Source organism: Morone saxatilis, unplaced genomic scaffold (genome assembly GCF_004916995.1).
Source record: "Morone saxatilis isolate NCDOM2014 unplaced genomic scaffold, NCSU_SB_2.0 Contig11, whole genome shotgun sequence".
Taxonomy (NCBI): Eukaryota; Metazoa; Chordata; class Actinopteri; family Moronidae; genus Morone; species Morone saxatilis.
Window position 1 is genome coordinate 1806987 of NW_023339663.1, and position 19295 is coordinate 1826281.

Below are 19295 nucleotides of genomic sequence, written 5' to 3' on the forward strand. Positions count from 1 at the left end.
GAAGTCGACTCATTTCTCCATAAGACTGAATGGTATCTGTGTGTTATTGCAACCCATGGAGTCGCCCCCTGCTGGTTGTTACAGAGAATGCAGGTTTAAGACATTTCCTCATTGGCTTCACTTTACAGACCCAGAAGCTCTGTCCATTATTTATACTGTCAGTGGTTTGTTGTAGTAAGAGTTGTGCCGGCAGGAGTCAGCGGTTAATGCTGTCAATGCAAATGAAACTGTCCTGCAAAAAGATATTATCTCTCCTCTGTGACGCAACCTAACCACAGAGCAATCAGATAAATATTCATGTTTATAACTCACATGGACTCATTAACCTATTTATAACTTATTAATTCAGTTTGGTCTGATGTCTGCGTTTGGATGCGACTCTCTTTGTGTAAGGGCGTCTGTGGGACGTCGATGCAGGAAGGAAGGAAGGAAGGAAGGAAGGAAGGAAGGAAGGAAAGTGTTGGTTTGCAGTATTTCAATCTGATGATTGTTTTTTACAGTCTGCTGGTGTTTAGATTTATAAAGGAGTATTCAGCTACAACAAACCACAGAGAGGTGACAAATTAAAGGAAAGACCTGAATGAATGAGTGGAGAAACATGACCAATGTAGATGCTTTCATACAGGACACGAGGGGTCATTGAATGGTTTGATGAGAATGAAAATGATGTTAATCAATTGAACACGTATGGCAGAATGAAGAGGATTTCAGAGACAACTTTGGTATATTTGAGTTTACATTTATAGAGCTGAAATATCTGCAAATATTCAAACAACTCCATAGTGTCCTAAAAAGACTATGCTATAGTGTTTATGCTCATAAATACTCACTGAAATGTTTTTAAGAAAAGTATAACAATAATAGAGGAATTAACGTGCACATGGCAAAAACATCCCAACCCAAATATTCTGAAATATAATCACATTTTCTTGTATTGAGCAGAAAAATCAGCCAATGAAAGACTGTAATGAGCCTTAAAACTAGAAAAAATTATAAAAATTTAAGCAAGCTGTGCTTATTACAAGCAATGAAAACTTTATTAAAAAATAGCTGAATTTGTATCTTTAATCTAAGATTAATAATTAGCCCAAAAATCTTACAATAATAATAAGACACAATTTCTTCAAACAGCATAATAAAAATAAGTGACTTTCTCTTAAATGAAGAACCTAGAAACACAGTTTGACATATTTTCTTAAAACCAGATTATTTTCATAATGCAGAACATGCTTGACAAGATTATTTTTCATTTCTCAGAAAAATTTCTTTTTTACTTTCCTAAGATTCCTTTTTTTGCAGTTTAAACTTTAAAAGCTCCCTGCAGTCAGAAATCAGTGTTTGTTCTTGTTCCTACAGTCTGATGTTTGAATGCTGTCTGTGCAGAGTTTGACTCTAGAAGGATATTTTCTTTCAGAAATTAATCTGCTGAAAGTAGAAAGTTTCTCTGAGCTCATTGAATGTCTGATTTTAAGGGGCAGGGCTTACAAGCATGATTTATGACATCACAAATAGTCAGGGAGTCAATCCTGGTCCAGTATCCAGCTTCTACAGTGAGATCCACCAGAGCACAGACACTGAGACTCTACAGTACAGGAGGAAACATCTTGTGTCCAACAGGAAAACGTAATTCAATCTTTTTCTTCTGCTTCAACAAACACACACTAATAATCGATCAGGTCTAATGACGTCATACCTGTGAGAGGGACACTGTGTCTACAGACACTGCTCCCGTCAGCTTTCTGTTGGTGGATTTGGGTGGTAGTGCAGGTGGATGCCCTGTTGGAGAATCCTTCTGCTGCTGAATCTTTTGAGTGTTGCCTGCGTCGCTGTGCTGAACATTCTTCTGGTCCCACAGAGTCCGCAGAGCTTGAACACTCACCCCAGGCTTCGCTCTGGGTTTGTAATTGACCACATCATACACCTCACCCGAGTTTTCCTGAAAATAACAACCTGTGTTATTTTCTCTATTCAATCGGGCTCCAACGAGGAAAACAAGTGAGACATGTAAATGATGCAGGCACCAGTCAAATTAGATTAGTGGAACAGCAATTATGATCTTTCAGATTTAGAAACTGGACTACTGTAGTGCACCAACTGACCCAACAATGTATTGTGTTTTAATGTTAACCTGTTACAATAAGTAAGTAAGTAAGTAAGTAAAGCTTTAGTTATATAGCATCTTTTTGACACAGAGACCCAAAGTGCTTTCCAAACAACAAATAAACATAACCATACCCAATCAAACAAACATAAGGAAGATAAAACAAGAGGGAAGGATAAATTAAAAGACAGTACAACAGGATGAGAGAACAAAACAAGGAGATCTATAAAAAGGCCTGTAGAGGATTAAAACCGTCCACAGATTCAGTGAATCTGAGTGAATGGGGAAGACTGGTCCACAATATTGGGGCTAAAACAGCAAAGGTCACCTTTAGATTTACAGTTAGAGCGTGGAACGGATAAAAGGCTGAGATTTGAGGAGCGGAGTGGCCGAGGAGTGGAATGAGGAACAAGGAGGTCTGAAATGTAACTGGGGGCAAGGTCATGAAGGTGCACCAAAAAAAGGCAGTACAACAGAAAATCAATCTGGTGCCTCTTTGATTATTTCATGGCAACAGATTGGAAGAGTCTACAGCCATATTAGCAGATTCTTGTTAGCTCACAGGCTGTGAGATAAAGCCTCCATGGATGAAAATATCATAATAGAGTAATAATTGATCTTACTTGGAGTTTGAGGTGTCCTGACAACAGTTTTAAAGACATCTCTTATAAAGGTGGTCTATAGGGAATATTTCACCGTATCCAGGTCTTATTTATACGTCTGTGGGCTTCAATGTACGAGGCACAGCGTTGTCACCATGCTAACATGCTGTTTGAACTTTCAGATTCAATGGCAGTTCATTCAATAGTTCAACATTTAAGAAACACCAGAATTGTGAACCACATGGTGCTTGAGGAAAAGTAATTAGGATACATCATCTGGGAACCAGTGCTACAAAATGAGGAGCCTATCCCTCTCACACATTGGAAATATTTTACTTTTAATCACAGCACCTGAAGCACTCTCAGTCCTGAGTGTAGTAAAAAGCCTCACATTGCATGAGTGACACCAACGTAGTTCAGCTGTACTCCGAACTCAGAGGGCCTCAGATTGTTCCTCCTATTTTACTAGATAGTCTGTAACTTTGTTGTGCAGATGGCGCCACATGAAAAGTCAGCGAACCACCAAAATCAATAGGATTCATCCTCTAAGGACCATTAATGTCTGAACAAAATGTCATGATAATTTATTGAATAGTTGTTACAGTTTCAGTCTGAATAAAAGTGGTGGATCGACCGACTGACATGAACCATCCCCAGAGTCCCAGCTACAGAAAAATAGTGAATAAAATTACATTTACTGTAATCTGTATTCCTTCAGATCAAACCTTTCTCACCTCATAACAGCTGGAGGTCAGGTATTCTCCAAAGGGCTGGATGGGGCTGACCTTGTAATGCTCGATCAGCTCTGTGAGACTGCCGTACGTCTGACAGTCTCCAGATATGACGAACTGTCCGTCTTGATTCTGGGTGATGACAAAATGCCGGCACCTGTCGTGGCCCCTTTTTAGAGGAAAAGACACGGCCGGTGAATGAAGGCAGTAAAGAATAAATTGCACAAAGGTTTAACAGACTTGATTTGCCTCACTTGTAGGACAGGATGTATCCGATGGCTTTATCACTGAGGCGAATGAGAAAACAGCCCAGAGCTTTATCTCTCAGTAGATCTTCCGTGTCCCTGGGGCAGAGAGGGAGACAGAACCAATAAACAGACTAACAGGCAAATTAGATTTAAAAATACAGCTGCTGTGTTATGAAACCTTCGTTCAACTCGTAAGTCTTCTAAAGTCACACATCAGCACACGTCGCTCAGAGAAAACAGAGATCCACTGGCGATACGTTCAGTTACATCCAGTCATTGATCCTGTAAGTCATTATAATGAGAAACTTTCTCATTATAATGACTTAGCAACTTACTTTAGTATCACAGAGCCATTATTTTGAGATGTGAAGTCAATAGTTGGAGAAGGTTTCTCATTATAATGACTTACAGAATCCTTTACTGGAAATGGGCTTCCATTGGAGAGATTAATTTAACTCACTTTAAATAAAACACACCCAGCTACAGCCTGCAGAACTCTAACTAACTGATCTACATCAATCATTGGCTAGGTAGTTAGTTGGCTGGCTAATGGTTAAATTAGATTAGCCAGCTAGTTACTGCTTATCTTATTACTGTTGTATCGAGTCAAGGTGGGGCTAGTTTTAACTGTTTTCTACGCCGTTAGGTAGTTTAATCCATCGCAGTGAGTACATCATATACTGTGTAGTGTAACTAAAGCAATTAGTAACTAAAACTGTCAAATGAATGTAGTGGAGTTCAATAAAGTACAATACTCTCCTGGAATGATTACGATTAAAGTTCAGCTGCATCATATTTGTTAGTAAAGCAGCAACTTTCAGTTTATGTTCATTCTGGCGCCCCCTGTGGACAACCGCTGTAGTGTTTCTGTCTCCTCGTTTCATTGATTTCAAGGGGAAACCGACCCGGTGTCAGACATTAAGAGTAACTAATCTTGTCTCTGATGGCCTCGTTTGTTTATGGAGGTCTTATAGAGGCTTCAGTGTTAAACTGAGACCGTTTTATAACCAGTTAAAAGCTCCTTGTAGTCAGTTTGAGTACTTTAATACATTTACTGTCCACCACATGACCTCAGTGTCCTCAGTAGCTGACAGATAAACAAACGTGGAAACAACATGATGTTGATGGCAGAAATATCTACACAATTCTATTCAAATAAAGGTAAATAAAATACCACAGCATGCTATAAACCACAGGGTCAAAGCCAGTTCATCCTCATCCCACTTCCCTCCTCTCCTTTCCCCACAGATCCTGTAGCACCGCACTGTGCTGCTTACTTTCTCGCAGCGAAGCCTTGAAACCAGTCCGGGAAGTTCCCGTTGTTGACGATGAGCGGCGCCTGCGTCTCGGTGAACCAGCGCAGCACCAGCTCCTTCAGGCCTCCCTCGGAAGTCTCCATGTGGAGGTCGACGCCCGGCTTCTTCTCCATCCTCACAGGTTTGTCAGGAGCTGATGGAGCAGTGGAGGCACACCATGCGTGCTCTGCGCACAGGTGAATGCTCAGAAGGAAGACAAGCTCTCTCATTTGACTATGACCGTTGGGCGTCGCTCTCATCTGAATAGTGGTATTGTTTCAGTTTATCTACCAATGGCTCTTCTGCCTCTCATTGGCCTGCCAGTTTCATTTTACTATCTCTGTTCCTTGTCCCAGATTGAACTTATTAACAAGCTTGGTGCGTTATTTCATTCTGTTTGTTTTCATTTGAGTTCAATTAATTAGTTTTTCCTCTATTTGACAAATGGATGATCTGATGTAGGGAGGGTATGAACATGGTGTGTGTTCCAGAAAGGTAAGACATTCAAATATAGGGTTAACCACATTGATTATGGAGGAAATTTGGTCATAAATCAAAGTAATTGCACAGTAAATGTGATGATGGGGGCAACTACATGGTTGAAAGTCCAGAGTTGCCAGAGTTCTTACAGTTCAATCCTGAGGGGAACATGAACTAAATTCCTTAATGATATATTCAATATTTATTGAGACATGTTGCTCAGAATGACAAATGTCAACCTCATGGTGGTGCAAGTATGATTCATCCTCTGGAGACCATGAATGTCTGACCCAGATTCATTTGAAGCTCACAATCCCAATGTCAGTCTATCCAGTAGTTGACCAACATTGGCCTCCCTAACGCAGCACTAAAATACACCTCTAATACAAACACCTTTGTATGAACATCAGTTTATTCTCTTGTGAGCGTGAATATGTTCAGAAAATGTGTCTGCACATTAGATTAGATTTAGACATTAGCAGCTTTTTGTGTTTGTAAATGATTTTCTGGCCCTTTTTTAACCTTTACTGTTGTTCATTGGCAGCGACAGCTTGAGACAGACTGGAATCAAACCCGGGCCGCTGCAGTAAGAACTCAGTACATTTAATAAACTGACGACAATTTCACAGATATTAAATATTATATTAAAAACTGTACAATGAACCCAAATAGTGAACTTTTGTGTAAAACGAGTGATTTGGATGAATTGTGAGACGATACTTTTTATACAATTATCTGTATGTATTATGTATTTCATTTACATTTTCAATTATAATTTTTAACAATCAATACAGACTTAATAGACTTCTGTTTTTGACAGTCAGTGTTTTATTAATCCTGACACTTTATGCTGTTGCTATTAGACAATTTACTTTACATTTACCGGCTTTTATTCACAGAACTGAATCAACTACTGTGTATATTATTTTAAGTTTTCAACCTAAAATCTAAAATGAAGAAGGCCTTAGCAAAGTAATGAGAAAAGGGTAATAACATTTATTTGAAGGGGAAAATGTAAATATCCTGTGAAGGTTTTTATTGATCAGAATTTGTATTTCCTGAACAGTTTTCAAAGAGTGAAATAAATAAATAGATAAATGAAACCAGTAAATGTGAACATTAATCAGCCTTATTGAAATAATACATGTATTATTGATTGATTATCAGAGTTCAGTGTACCGGAGCGCGAGACAACAGGTGTCACAGTGTCACGCGCGAGCTGAACAGATGGTCGAGCTATAAGGCAGGGCGCGCGCACCGAGACGCTGACGCCAAACCTCGTTTATATTATCGCAAAGAAACTTTTTACTTGAATGTGTTGCCCAGGTAAATACCAGAATTAACTCTTTTGAATGCATCTCCTGAGTTTGTACGGTTTAGTTTACGATTCGGCTTTAAATAAATAGACCTAAAATCTTTTAAAAATACGATTCCACACTACTTTGTGTAATGGTGTGAGAAGCTGTATGAAGAAATGGAAAGTTTAAATGTAATTCAAACGAGCTGCTTTATTGGCGCTGTTGTCACTGAACTGTACACTAGGAATAGGAAACAAATCTACTAATTTTATGCAACGTTAGCCTAGTTTCAGTATAATCAGTGTCGCGTTAAATTAGCGGTTTTCTAAATGGAGTTCTGCACGACGCTCTCTCCGTGCTGGTGAGCGGAATGTGGTGGGACATGGCAGAGTCCTGGTGGCCTGAACACAACACTGGAGACACACAGAGGACAGGAGGAGGACATGGTGTTTACGATAAAGACTTTATAACACGGTGAGACAGTTTAGGTTCACATGGTGTTATTTGGCACAGCTGGTGTGTTATTTATGACCTGTGACAGTGATAGTTTCTTACTTCAGACTGTGTCCACTCGGTTGTTCCCACTTTAAAGGCAACATACAGACACTTTCCATAAACTTATTATTTGTTTGTGTGGAAGCGTTTTTCTTCCCTCAGATGATAAAATAACTGTAAATGTGTTATTGCAGGTAAAGAAAATGAACTTCAAACATCAGTGAGGACTGCAGACATGGACCTATTCAAACAACAGAAAGTGGAGGATTTCTATGAAATTGGTGAAGAGTTGGGAAGGTACAGACATGCATGCATTATGTGTTATCTCATCTGTTTTTAATTCAATCTAATATTACTAATAATGGTGGGCTGTTTATTGTTAATCAGAATCCGGTGTTTCCTGCATATATAGAAAACAACATAAGGACACAAATAGTAATTTTAAAAATAACCCAAATCTTGTCTAGAAACTGAACTACAACTAAAAACTATGACCGATAATCCAACTCTATACATTTTATGTATTTCATTTGTCCATTTATTTCAGTATTTTCCGTTTTTTATTCAAATGTTTTTGTATATTAAGAAATAATGTATGAAGAAATCCAGTCAGGGGAAATTAGAATTCAAGATAATCCATTCGTCTATGTCTATAAATAAATATTTGGAAAGGCAGAAATTAAAAGTAAAAGATGTAACAGCCTAATTATGACCATATTATTTCATTATTGTACTACAGTCAGATATCAGTAATAGTGATGTACAGAAAAACCACTCTGAACCCAGTAGAGGGTGTTTCTGTAGTAGAGATCTGCATAAATTGAATAATAATGTATCACTTAGACTGAAATATTCAGAACGAAACAGAAATAAAGTTGTATTTTAGTCCCAATTTTGCTGCTGTGTCGTCGTCAGGTGGAGACAACTGTTGTGCAAGTCAAGCTTCTTTTTAAAGGAGTCTTCTATCTTTAGCCGTGGCTAAATCTACTCTACCAGACTGGCTGCAGATGAGGAAGTCGAGTGTTAGCTTACAAAACTGAACCAGAGAGTGAGCCGGAGAAAACAAACACATGCAGCTGTACAGTCACATGATATAACCTTTAAAATATTCAACCCTCAACCACATCAAACCCTGCGATTGACATGAAGTGTTTGCTTGGATCTGGATGTGTGTGAGTGTCTATGTGAGTGGCAGGCTTATCGCTGAGTGCGGCGCTATGAATAGACTGAAGTGGTGGAAAGGTTCAGTCCCAACACGGCCCTGTGGCACTGTGGGGCAAACATTCAGCAAATAATACCCCAACAGGGCAACTGCATGACAACCTTATGTACCCTGGGTCAGTCACGAGCAGTGAGAGTAACTCATTACTAGTAATAATAGTATTTTCCTCAGTAACTAGTAATATAACTAATTACTAACATATGTGAGCAGCTGATTATTCACATTACTGTGATTTTAACAAACAAAACTGGATTTTAATCGTTGAATTTTGGGGAGAACGGACACAATTACCAATGTTTTGGGGGGAGTAGTAGTGTAACTAATTACTGTTGGCAAGGAGTAATAAGTAAAGTAATTATTATGTTTTGAAAAGGGTAAAACCATAAGAATGAACCCTTTTAATTGTTTGAAACTTTCTCCTTTGGTTGAAGCGCCTCCATCAGGCCAATCTGTGCAAAAGTTCAAAATAACTGAAAATTAAAGCAGAAGTCTTCGCTGGAGGAAAGTGTTGAGTTGAGTTTAGTTTAGTTTAGTTTAGTTTAGTGTAGTTTAGTTTAGTTTGGTTTAGTCAGACAAATGTATGGATGTTTTTTATAAGTTGTGTGTTGAATGTTGAGTTTAACCTGTTTTAGCTCAGAGAGAGAAATATACACTTTATTTCACACAGAAGTTTCTACCAAAAAACATCCAGTAGTCGAGGCTTTAATGAGGAGAGATCATCTGAAAATGATTTTTTTTTAATTAACCACTTTGTAGAGCAATTCTGAAAATGTAATTATCAATTTTATTTTCTTCTATTTTCTATTATATTTCTTCTTCGTCCAGTTTTCCTTTATAATTTTCCACAACTTCAGCGTTAGACGCCACTAAATCCTACAGACTGCTCCTTTAACTGACTGAATGACACTAAATATAAAACATACAACATAAACATCATAAACACTCCTTTATGTTAGTGATGGGAGTCGATACAAACACTTCAAATAAAGTTTAAAGAACCTTAATCTGAATCTTTTGGGCTTTTCGTCACCAGAGATCTTCCTTATTCCTTTTCAAACTGGCCGTGGAGACAAAAAGTAAATTTAGCCTTTTATTTACAGCCCGACCAGAGCTGAAGATACAATACTCATGTTGATATTTAATTTTTTTTTTTTTTATCACATTATGATATATTAGCTGTTAATGCTGTTATTAATAAAGTTTTTAACAGACACATAAAAAAATCCTTGGGTATTTTGTGGAATATAATTGTGACCAATATGTGCTTAATGATAAACAGTGCTCTCTGGTGGACACATTAGGTATTAATAACTGATTTCTTATTGCTTATTGATCAATATAAAATCAGACTCTGGTAAATTTATGATGATCTTATATCCAGAAGGAATTCATCTAAACTTTAGACAATAACTCAAAGAATTCTCTTCCCGTGTTTCAGCGGGCAGTTCGCCATCGTGAAGCAATGCAGAGAGAAAAGCACAGGTCTGGAATTCGCTGCCAAGTTCATCAAGAAGCGGCAGAGCATGGCGAGCTCTCGGGGAGTGCGGCGGGAGGAGATAGAGCGGGAGGTGGACATCCTGCAGCAGATCCAGCACCCCAACATCGTCACGCTGCACGACGTCTACGAGAACCGCACCGACGTGGTGCTCATCCTGGAGCTGTGAGTGAGCGGGGATCAGACGGGGCAGGAACCAGGAACAGTTCAGGGATTTTAACAGGAAAGGATGATACATAGGCTCACAGGCAGAGAGTCTGGCTGGGGGGGACAGGTGAGGGGGGACAGGTGAGGGTGTTTGAGGGCATCTGGTGGATGCATGGAGGAAGACAAGCCTTCCTAAGAGTTCCTGAATAATGAATGAGCCTGGAGGAAGAGTCTGGAGACGGGGACAGAGGGTCAGACTGAGTCATATTTCACTGTATTGCCAGTTCTGAAAGGTTATATCAGGTTGTGCCCTGGAAAACCTGGAATACCTGGAAAATAAGAGATTCATTCCAAAGTAACAAAAACACAATGATTCCTATTTTAAGGTGATTATACACTAATGAAAACAGTCATTAATATCATATTCCATTTCTGACGATAGATCCTCTTAAACATTACACACACACCTTTCAGGACCTCTACTGGAATTTTATTTCACTATAACTGAGGTCAGAAAAATTGTGAAAATGTTATAATATCCTGTATGATGCACTTTACCTGGAGCAAGTCACAGTATGTTGCTTTTGAATGGCTCTGTAATGATTGCTTTCAACCCCAACCCCTCTGTTTTATCATTTCCTTGAACTCATCAAACAGTTTATTGAGCCATGTGAACCAAATAATTCAGTAACTACACGTTTTATTAATGTGTGCTTCAATCTGGACATTAAGAGACTAGTTTTCCAGTCATGGAAACACCTGGAAATTGATTAAAACGACCAAATATCCTGTAAATAAGTTTTATATTCATATATTAGAGGGGATATTTTGAACACATGTGAATACAGTAGTTATGTTATAGTTCCTGCCTCGCTCTACACTGAGTTATGTATCAATCAGGAGGCGGTCGGTGATACGTGTCTGTGTTCCAGGGTCTCTGGAGGCGAGCTGTTTGACTTCCTGGCACAGAAGGAGTCTCTGAGCGAGGAGGAAGCCACTCAGTTCATCAAGCAAATCCTGGAGGGTGTGAACTACCTCCACGCCAGAAAAATAGCACACTTTGATCTCAAGGTTTGTTCTGCACACGACATTCTCTGGAATTTCTCTCATATTTAACATTAGAGAAAATATAACCATCCAGATCTGCTCTTACTCAGGTGGGCTGAATGATGAATCCCACTTGATCTGAACTTGGAGGCGGGGGGCTGTTTGTTTCTTATTAGCACTGCTTACGCCCCTTAAACACTAAGGCTGGCGTCTCAAACTCAAACTGTCTCGGGGCCACTGCTGTGATCTGATAGGAGCCCCTACAACATTCAAGTACTTTAAGAAAGAGACATATTCTGAATCTATTTAATATTCTTACATCATACTTAACAAAAAAATGCATACAGCAGTTTCTCTACGTTTTTATATCATCTTTGCTGTTAGCAGCCAAACAACAGATGATTGCTCTCTACTTATCAACTGTTTGCACACGTTTGCCATTATTTTGAGCCAAATAGAACACATTCTATTTTAATAGTATATGAAAGGGTGAGTTTAAATTCATATAAAGCTAGAATGTAATAATCCAATCACTGTAATTAATCTAAAACATATAATCTAATCTGATTATATGATTGAGAGAGAAGCAAAAACAAGAAACCATTAGTGAATCCTAGAATATAAATTCTAAAAACAAATAATGGGAACGATGGAAAGAGAAAATGTCACATATATGGAGGTCAAAGGGTCACACCGACACGCGCGGCGACCTCACGGTGAACTCAGTCATAGATGTGACATTTTCTTAAAGAGACAAAAGCTCGTTTCATGCTTCATGGGTCTGTTGCTCAGGATGACTCAGCGTTGTTTGTTTCTCCCAGAAATACAACAAACTTATCAGAACAGTTCATTTCTTGGGATTTGAACATCAACGTGAGAATGAGGTCGAAGGATCAGACGTCTCTTTGTGTGTCTGCCTGTTGACTGCTCGTCTGCCCGCTGTCTGAATGACATGTCACTGTGACTCTATGCCAACAAACAACAACAACGAAATCTGTAAATAATGGTGTTAAGACGCAGCGCTCTGTCTGATCCTGAGGTCATATCAGTAAGTGACAAACAGCTGTCGGACATGTGACAGTTTCTGTTATTGCGACTGTTTAAGAACGTGTGTGTGTGTGTGTGTTTGCAGACAGTTTGTTTATTTTTCCTTCCTTTCTTTTGGTGTTTGTTTATTTTCTGATGAAGTTAGTTCTTCACCATGATAATGGATAAAAACCAGAGACAACTATCTCACTCAGGGTCCGCCGCTGTCGATCATATCTTCTTCAGCAGATGGAGTTTGCTCAGTTGAAGATGTTTCTTTTGTCATCCATGTTGGCTAAAATCTCGAAGGCCGAATGAGGAAATATAGAATACTTTACTAATTAATGTTATTATACAAAGTAAAGTGTAACTCTTGAAGTTTGTGAGAGGACAGACGAGTAAAACTGAGTGAGAGCGGTTATTATTGCACATATTGAAAGTTTAAGAGTTTCATAGATTGTACATTTTATGTGGCTAGGACTCGCTCGTAAAAGAGATTTGGAGTCTCAGTGGTAATATTCCTGGTCACATAAAGGTCAAATAAACGGGAGGAATAAGTTGAAGTAGGTGTGGAGATGTGTGAATCCTTTCTGTTCTCGTGTGGGTCGAGGGTTTTCTACCAGGCGGTCAGATTAGATGTTTGATGTTTGAACCAATAAATCAGAAATGTTTAGAGTTTCGGTTAGAGTGGATACTGTTGTTAGTCTGTTGTTAGTTTGCCAGATAGTAGAAGAGAAACTTCCCACGCATTCTGGAAAACCTGGAAATGTGGAGACTAGTTTTCCGGTCATGGAAACACCTGGAAACTGACTAAAATGACCAAATATCCTGGAAAATGTTGTGTTTTAACTCGACTGCACATGTGACAGAATTCTCACAGCAGCCCAGTGGAAAAATGTCTTGTTGTTGTGGTTAATAAATACTTCCACTCACACTTTCTACTTCTTTTAACAGTAGCTTATGTTAGAGGGAAACTGTAGTAAATGTTAGAGGAAAGCTCTTAAAGGAATCAAATTAACACAGTGTCTCCTAAACACTGACCACATACTGTAATGAACCTGAGACTGTAGTGAACAGAGCCGCTGGTCTTACAGGTGGAGGGTATAATGAGGTAAATACATAAAGGGGATTTGTTCCACTAGATGGAGCAATTAGCTGAGTTTAATCTCAAATTGTATTCCTCACTGATCTCTAGTGGTGATGTTTCTGTTGGTGCATTGTTTGTGGTAGAAATGAACACACAGACAGTTCTGCACCTGAATGAATCTCTAAATATTATAAGATACAGTTAAATGCTTCATTTGTAGCTCTCAGTAAGTGTCTCTCTCTCTCGTCTGCAGCCTGAGAACATTATGCTGCTGGACAAGAACGTGCCGCTGCCCAGAATTAAACTCATTGATTTCGGTCTCGCACACAAGATTGAAGCTGGGGTTGAGTTCAAAAACATCTTTGGAACGCCGGAGTTTGTAGGTAAGACGAGTGCATTTGTTACTTCTTCTTTGATTCTGAACTTTTTCAACAAGGATATTTAAAAACAATAAAAACAAATGGAATCTCTCCAATGTCCATAGCTGCTGTAATTTTACAGTAATGTCCGTCCAGGCTGATAATGTCCACACATTATTTTGAGAGTGCTTTAGATCCACTCTCAAAGGGAAACATAAAGCAACATAAACTATTTAGTTGAAGGTCATTTACTTTCTGATATAATCAATTTTTAATATTTTTTTACCATTAAAACCACAGAACTGTAGAGTAATACTGTATATTAGGCTTCGTGATCACAACTTCTGTCCATATCTCGCTCGTCCATGTGAGTGGTCGTCTCTACCTGAGTGTCTTCCAGCAGACAGGAAATGGAAAATGTTCTGTCCGACTCTGCTTAAATTTCTGGCTGCACCCACATGGAGATTCGTCTGGAAACTTCCTGTCATATTACGAAAATAGTTTCTGAATCTGTCTTCATTTTAGATAGTTGTCGATAGATAGATAGTAGATAGTCGGCAATGTTAGTTTAAAAGGTTTTTCAGTTGTTGTTTTTTGTTGAGGAAAGCTGTAGTCGATAGGCCTTTTTCACAGCAGCCGTTGAAATAGTAGGATAAACAGAGGTGTTGCCAATTAAGGTCACGTTCCATTCAGGTTAAACAGAGTCAGGGGCCATGTTGGCTTGTCGGAAAGGCTCTGCTACACTAAATGGAATGAAGCCTTAGTTAGTATTTACTGGTACCACCTGTGTTTAGCCTACTGTTACATGTCAAAATGGCTGCTGTGAGAAAGGTCTGTCCGGAATGTGGAAAAATGTGGTGAGAACAGCCAATTGTGCCACGAAATCGAGCTGACACAGAGTTTGTGATAAACACTGACCACCGTCTGTGAGCGAGCGCTGTCCTGTATCGACAAGAAAAACACCAGGAAGGAGCGCCCCGTCAGCTCAGTCGGTAGAGCTGGTGACCCATATGAGGAGTTGCTGCTGCGGCCCGGGTTTGAATCCGACCTGCGGCCCTTTGCTGCAAGTCCTCTCTCTCTCTACCCACCTTTCCTGTCTTTCCACAGCTGTCCTATCCAATAAAGCCATGAAAAGGCCAAAAAAATAACTCCTGGAAAATGATTTCTTAACGTGGGAGCCCTGCCTTAGATGACCGCAGGAATTGATCTGTGTAAAACGATCCATAAATTGTTATATGAGATGTTCATGTGCTGATGTTTGTCAAATTTCTCAGCTACTTTCTGTCATCTGTTTGCCTCTTAAGCTCCGGAGATCGTCAACTATGAGCCTCTGGGACTAGAAGCAGACATGTGGAGCATTGGTGTCATCACCTACATCCTGCAAGTGAACATCACTTACAGTACACAGTCTTAGACTTACACATATACCATATATAATACTGCAGCGTCCTACAAACAGGAAGATAAACTGCTCCTCCTTTTATGTTTGGCTCCAGGCTGAGCGGCGCTTCACCCTTCCTGGGGGAGACCAAACAGGACACACTGAGGAACATTTCAGCCATAAATTATGAGTTTGACGAGGAGTTCTTCTGTCACACCAGCGCGCTGGCCAAGAAATTCATCAGCCAGTTGCTGGAGAAAGATAAAAAGTAAGAGCTGGAGCAAAACATAGTGATCGACGTTTACCTCGGGGTGTTTATAATGGTTTGGTAACATTAATTGGATTTTCTGCTTTATCTTTCAGGAAAAGATTAACAATTCAAGATGCTCTCAATCATCCATGGATCAAGGTAAAGTTAAAATTTAACTTTGTCTGCATCCTGTGGTATTACAGCCTGAATTATGGATGCATTTAATAACTTTTTTTTGGTAAAGATCTATCACGAAACGTCAATTAGAAGCAGGTCTCCTTTACTAGCCTTGTGTGGCTACATGTTTTGAATATGTTTTAAATGAACTGTTTGATAGTATTTCACATCTTTGCTAAGAAACTTAATTAAAAGACTTACTTAAAGTTTTACTGTACGTATATATGTGTTTCATATTTATGTAATATCAACAAAGACAGACAGCGATGTGGTTATTCTGTCCCAACACAGCTCATCACCCGTTCACAGTTAACACCATCATATGCATAGTGTCGTGGTAGCAGGCAGTGGGAAGGCTTAAATCAGTAGCAGAGACCTGAACTGAACTAATTAAATGGAGCCAAGAGCAAACAAAGTCCTGAGGCAAACCTGCTGCAGGCTGCCAGACTGGAGCTTTGATTCATGTCCCAAAATGTCCCAGCGCACCCGGCCAAATCAACTTAACAAGAATGCTAATTTTGTTTCCAGCTCTAGATTTAAAAAAATGGAAATTTGTGGCAATATATTTAATATTCTTATGCAAATTGTCTGAGCTTTAGAATAATTAAATTCAGTATTTCTGTAATGAAATGTATATTTTTATGCCTTTTGTATGTCTTTATGGGCCAAAACAATGAATTCAGGCTGAAACACCTCAAAATGTGGACAAACAAATATGTTTATCACATGTTCATTATTATAACTTAATATTGTTGGTGCAAAGATTAGAGCTAATGAGTTATTTACCCTTTGAACTGGCAGGTGAGCAGTGGCAGTTTTTATAGAGGCTGTCTCACATGTTTTAACTCATTATGGCGCCTAACAGGCTTGATTACAGCAAGTATGTACGGTTCCCTTTACTCAGATATGCTATGTGCTAGGCTAATGTGTGTTGAAAAGACAAGCACATTTCGAGCATGGTTAAAAGATAAAAGAGACATACTGTATATATAGTCACATCTTAATTTAGCTAATGTTGTACAGAGCAAAATGCTATCTCTGGCTCTGATTGGTTATTTTCGTTGGGACCCGGTGGATTCTTATAAATACCATTAGGACCAGTAGGAGGAACCAGAAGAACCTGATGTTTTTACAGATTATCTGTCTCGTGTTCTACTCTAATATAGTAAAGCTTCAGCAAATATGACAAAAAATATTTGTATAAAAATGACCGACTGCAGCTTTAATTGTGCAGCCTTATGCACTACTGCATGAGCTCTCTGTACCTGTGGTGACTAACTATCCCTTCTTTAAACCCCTCTAAAAGTCCAATGAGCACAAGGAGGAGAATAAAGCCCGGGAGCCGAAGAAACGGGAGCGGCGCCAGCTGAAGACCAAGCGCCTGAGGGAGTACACTATCAAGTCCCACTCGAGCATGCCACCCAACAACACCTATGTAAACTTTGAGCGCTTTGCCCAGGTGGTGGAGGACATTGACCAGATGGAGAGCTCGTTCGTTAGCTTGGCGGCAGCCCACGACTCTCTGCAGGAAGACATCGATGCCATGGTCTCTATATACAACGAGAAGGAGGCCTGGTACAAGGAGGAGAGCGAAGGCGTGCGCCACGAGCTCTCGCAGATCCGCTACGAGTTCCGCAAGGTGGAGGCCTTCAAGAGGAGCCTGCAGGACGACATGCAGGCGTTCAGCTCCAGCCTCGGGGCCATCAGCAGCCGCTACCAGGAGAGGCAGAACCACTTCGATGCGCTGCGTCTGGAGCTCAGCAACGAGCTGAAATGGGTGCAGGAGGTGATGGGTTCGTTTCCCACGGACGGAGGCGGCGGAGGATACCCCAACTGCAGCTTCTCCACCGTCTTCAACAACGACGTGAACGAGGCCCTGAAAGAGCTGCTGAACCGCTCCTGTGGAGGAGAACTGCTGTCCGGGATCAACCTGGACTTTGAAAGTGGACAGCAGAGATAAACCGTCGTCACAAGAGGCTGCAGAGAGAGGACTGTGTAAGGCCCTCGAGGAGGATCTCTGGTGCTACACGTTAAGATTTGGCAGAAAAACAGAAATATTCTGCTATTTTTGTAAAAAAAACAGCTCATTTCAAGCTGAAAATAATAATTTGAACAAAAAGCAAAGAACTTTTTAGCCAATGATGTCTATTGTCTGTGTTGGAGATAATAGGCTTTTTCATATGTGTATTTTCTCTATGATAGCTTAGTATAAAAACAGTATAAACACTTGTTAGTATGGATGTGTGTTTTGTATCTGTCAGTATCAAAAGCAAACTCATTATGAACTGTTGATAAAATCACAGACATTTACATAATTTGATGTAATTTCTGCCACTCACATCAAAACAATAACAACAGATGAAGTTAGATGACGCTGTGAAACAGTGGGATCATGGGAGTTGTTGTCCACCATTTGGTGTCTATTGCAGTCAGCTTCTCCCGGTCTAGGATTCCTTCAGTGTTCCATGGTTCAGAGAGGTTTCTCGGAGCACCAATAATCCACAGAAGGTCTCCTCCTCATCCAAAACAAACAGACCTCGCTGATTAAAACCACTAAACACCACTGAATATAAGCAGTCTCCACCTTAAAAAATCACTGCTTCTCCCACGCTGTTGGACAGACAAAGGACTCGGAGGGGCTAGCGAGCCGAGCTGCTCCTACGTTAGCTCGCTTGTTTCTCCTGAGTAAGTTTAAGATCGCAGCTGATGTCCGAATGACTAAAATCCTTCATCCGGCCTTCTAAATCTGGAGTTTAAAAGCAGAACAAGATCTAAACATGGATGGTAAAGAATGTGGCTTTCGACTGGACTAAACGTCAGATGATGAACAGCTAATCTGGCAGACAACGCACGCCCAACGCTGACGCAGGCACAAAGGGGATATGACGGGTGAACAAACTTTACCGCTGAATACAAACATTCTGGGATACGCATATAGAACACAACTACATATACGCAACATAGAAGCCAGAGTTTATACACTGTTTAGTGAGGAAATGTTGCTTTGTTTGTTGATTGTAGCTTTAAATGAAATTCAAACACTAAAAAGTAGGTAACTCATGAGTTCAGATTGATCAATACTTCGACAGACAGCTGATCTTTACACAAGCGCTCTTACTCAATATTGTTTGCTTTGTAAATTTGCACTAGACTGAAGCACCCACGATGCGGTTTCAGAAGTCTCGTGAATACACGTGTATCAGCATGTACAGAACAGCAGCACAGTGTTCACTCCAGTCCAATTCATTTTCTAGAAAGCAACCGAATCCAAATTAAAGCTGGGAGCATTTGGGGCATTTAAGGTGAAGTAAAATATCTTTACTTATACATTTACAATATCTACAATAAGTCTTGTGACATCACAAATAGTTCAGGAAGTCAACACGGGTCCAGATTGTAACTTCTACAGTGAGATCCACCAGAGCACCGACACTGAGACTACAGTGAAGGAGGAGACATCAAAAATAACAAATAGCAAAAATATATTAACAGTTTCTATAATTTTTAATGAGATAGAAGATGACTTTTTAGGGATTTTAATGTGAAAATTATAGGATTTTTGCAGGAGAAATACATCAGAGACAACACAGCCTTGAGTGTCGGAATCACTAGAAGGCGCCTATACAAGTACAGGTGCCATTAACCATGAAGCAGGTCTACTTTGTATTTATGGTGACAGGTCCAGTGGCAGGATGGCCTCTAGCGGTGAAGTTGCAGATTGCAACTAACTGAACACCATTCGCATCTGTATTTGACGACCTGTGAATGAGAACAAGCCGTGAGCGTGTGGGAGAAACTACAGTGGACGTGAACATTTCTGTATTTATCTGTTCTGGGTCACTGTAGAAACATGG

The 19295-nt window shown here is 39.8% G+C and overlaps 2 protein-coding genes across 4 annotated transcripts in view; one reads left to right on the plus strand and one right to left on the minus strand.

The window, feature by feature from the left end:
* Window positions 1–5111, minus strand: part of si:ch211-112g6.4 (SH2 domain-containing protein 7) — a 6956-nt gene extending 1845 nt beyond the window's left edge. Inside the window, exons 1-4 of the mRNA XM_035682163.1 lie at window positions 4960–5111; window positions 3689–3778; window positions 3438–3603; window positions 1694–1936 (exon numbers count right to left, since the gene is read on the minus strand). Of these exons, the coding sequence (XP_035538056.1) occupies window positions 1694–1936; window positions 3438–3603; window positions 3689–3778; window positions 4960–5111 (651 nt within the window). The remainder of the gene's footprint in view (window positions 1–1693; window positions 1937–3437; window positions 3604–3688; window positions 3779–4959) is intronic.
* Window positions 5112–6732: 1621 nt separating this feature from the next.
* On the plus strand, window positions 6733–17679 carry dapk2a (death-associated protein kinase 2a). Of its 3 annotated transcripts, none has more exons than XM_035651833.1 (9): window positions 6733–6783; window positions 7445–7547; window positions 9911–10132; window positions 11047–11185; window positions 13528–13657; window positions 14938–15013; window positions 15130–15282; window positions 15378–15423; window positions 16748–17679. In XM_035651833.1, the coding sequence occupies exons 1-9, from the start codon at window positions 6771–6773 to the stop codon at window positions 17399–17401; spliced, it is 1536 nt and encodes a 511-aa protein (XP_035507726.1). In that variant the 5' UTR covers window positions 6733–6770; the 3' UTR covers window positions 17402–17679. The 3 variants fall into 3 exon arrangements, with proteins under 3 accessions (XP_035507726.1, XP_035507727.1, XP_035507728.1); XM_035651834.1 differs by lacking the exon at window positions 6733–6783 and adding an exon at window positions 6795–7229; XM_035651835.1 differs by lacking the exon at window positions 6733–6783 and adding an exon at window positions 7256–7347.
* Window positions 17680–19295: the final 1616 nt, after the last annotated feature.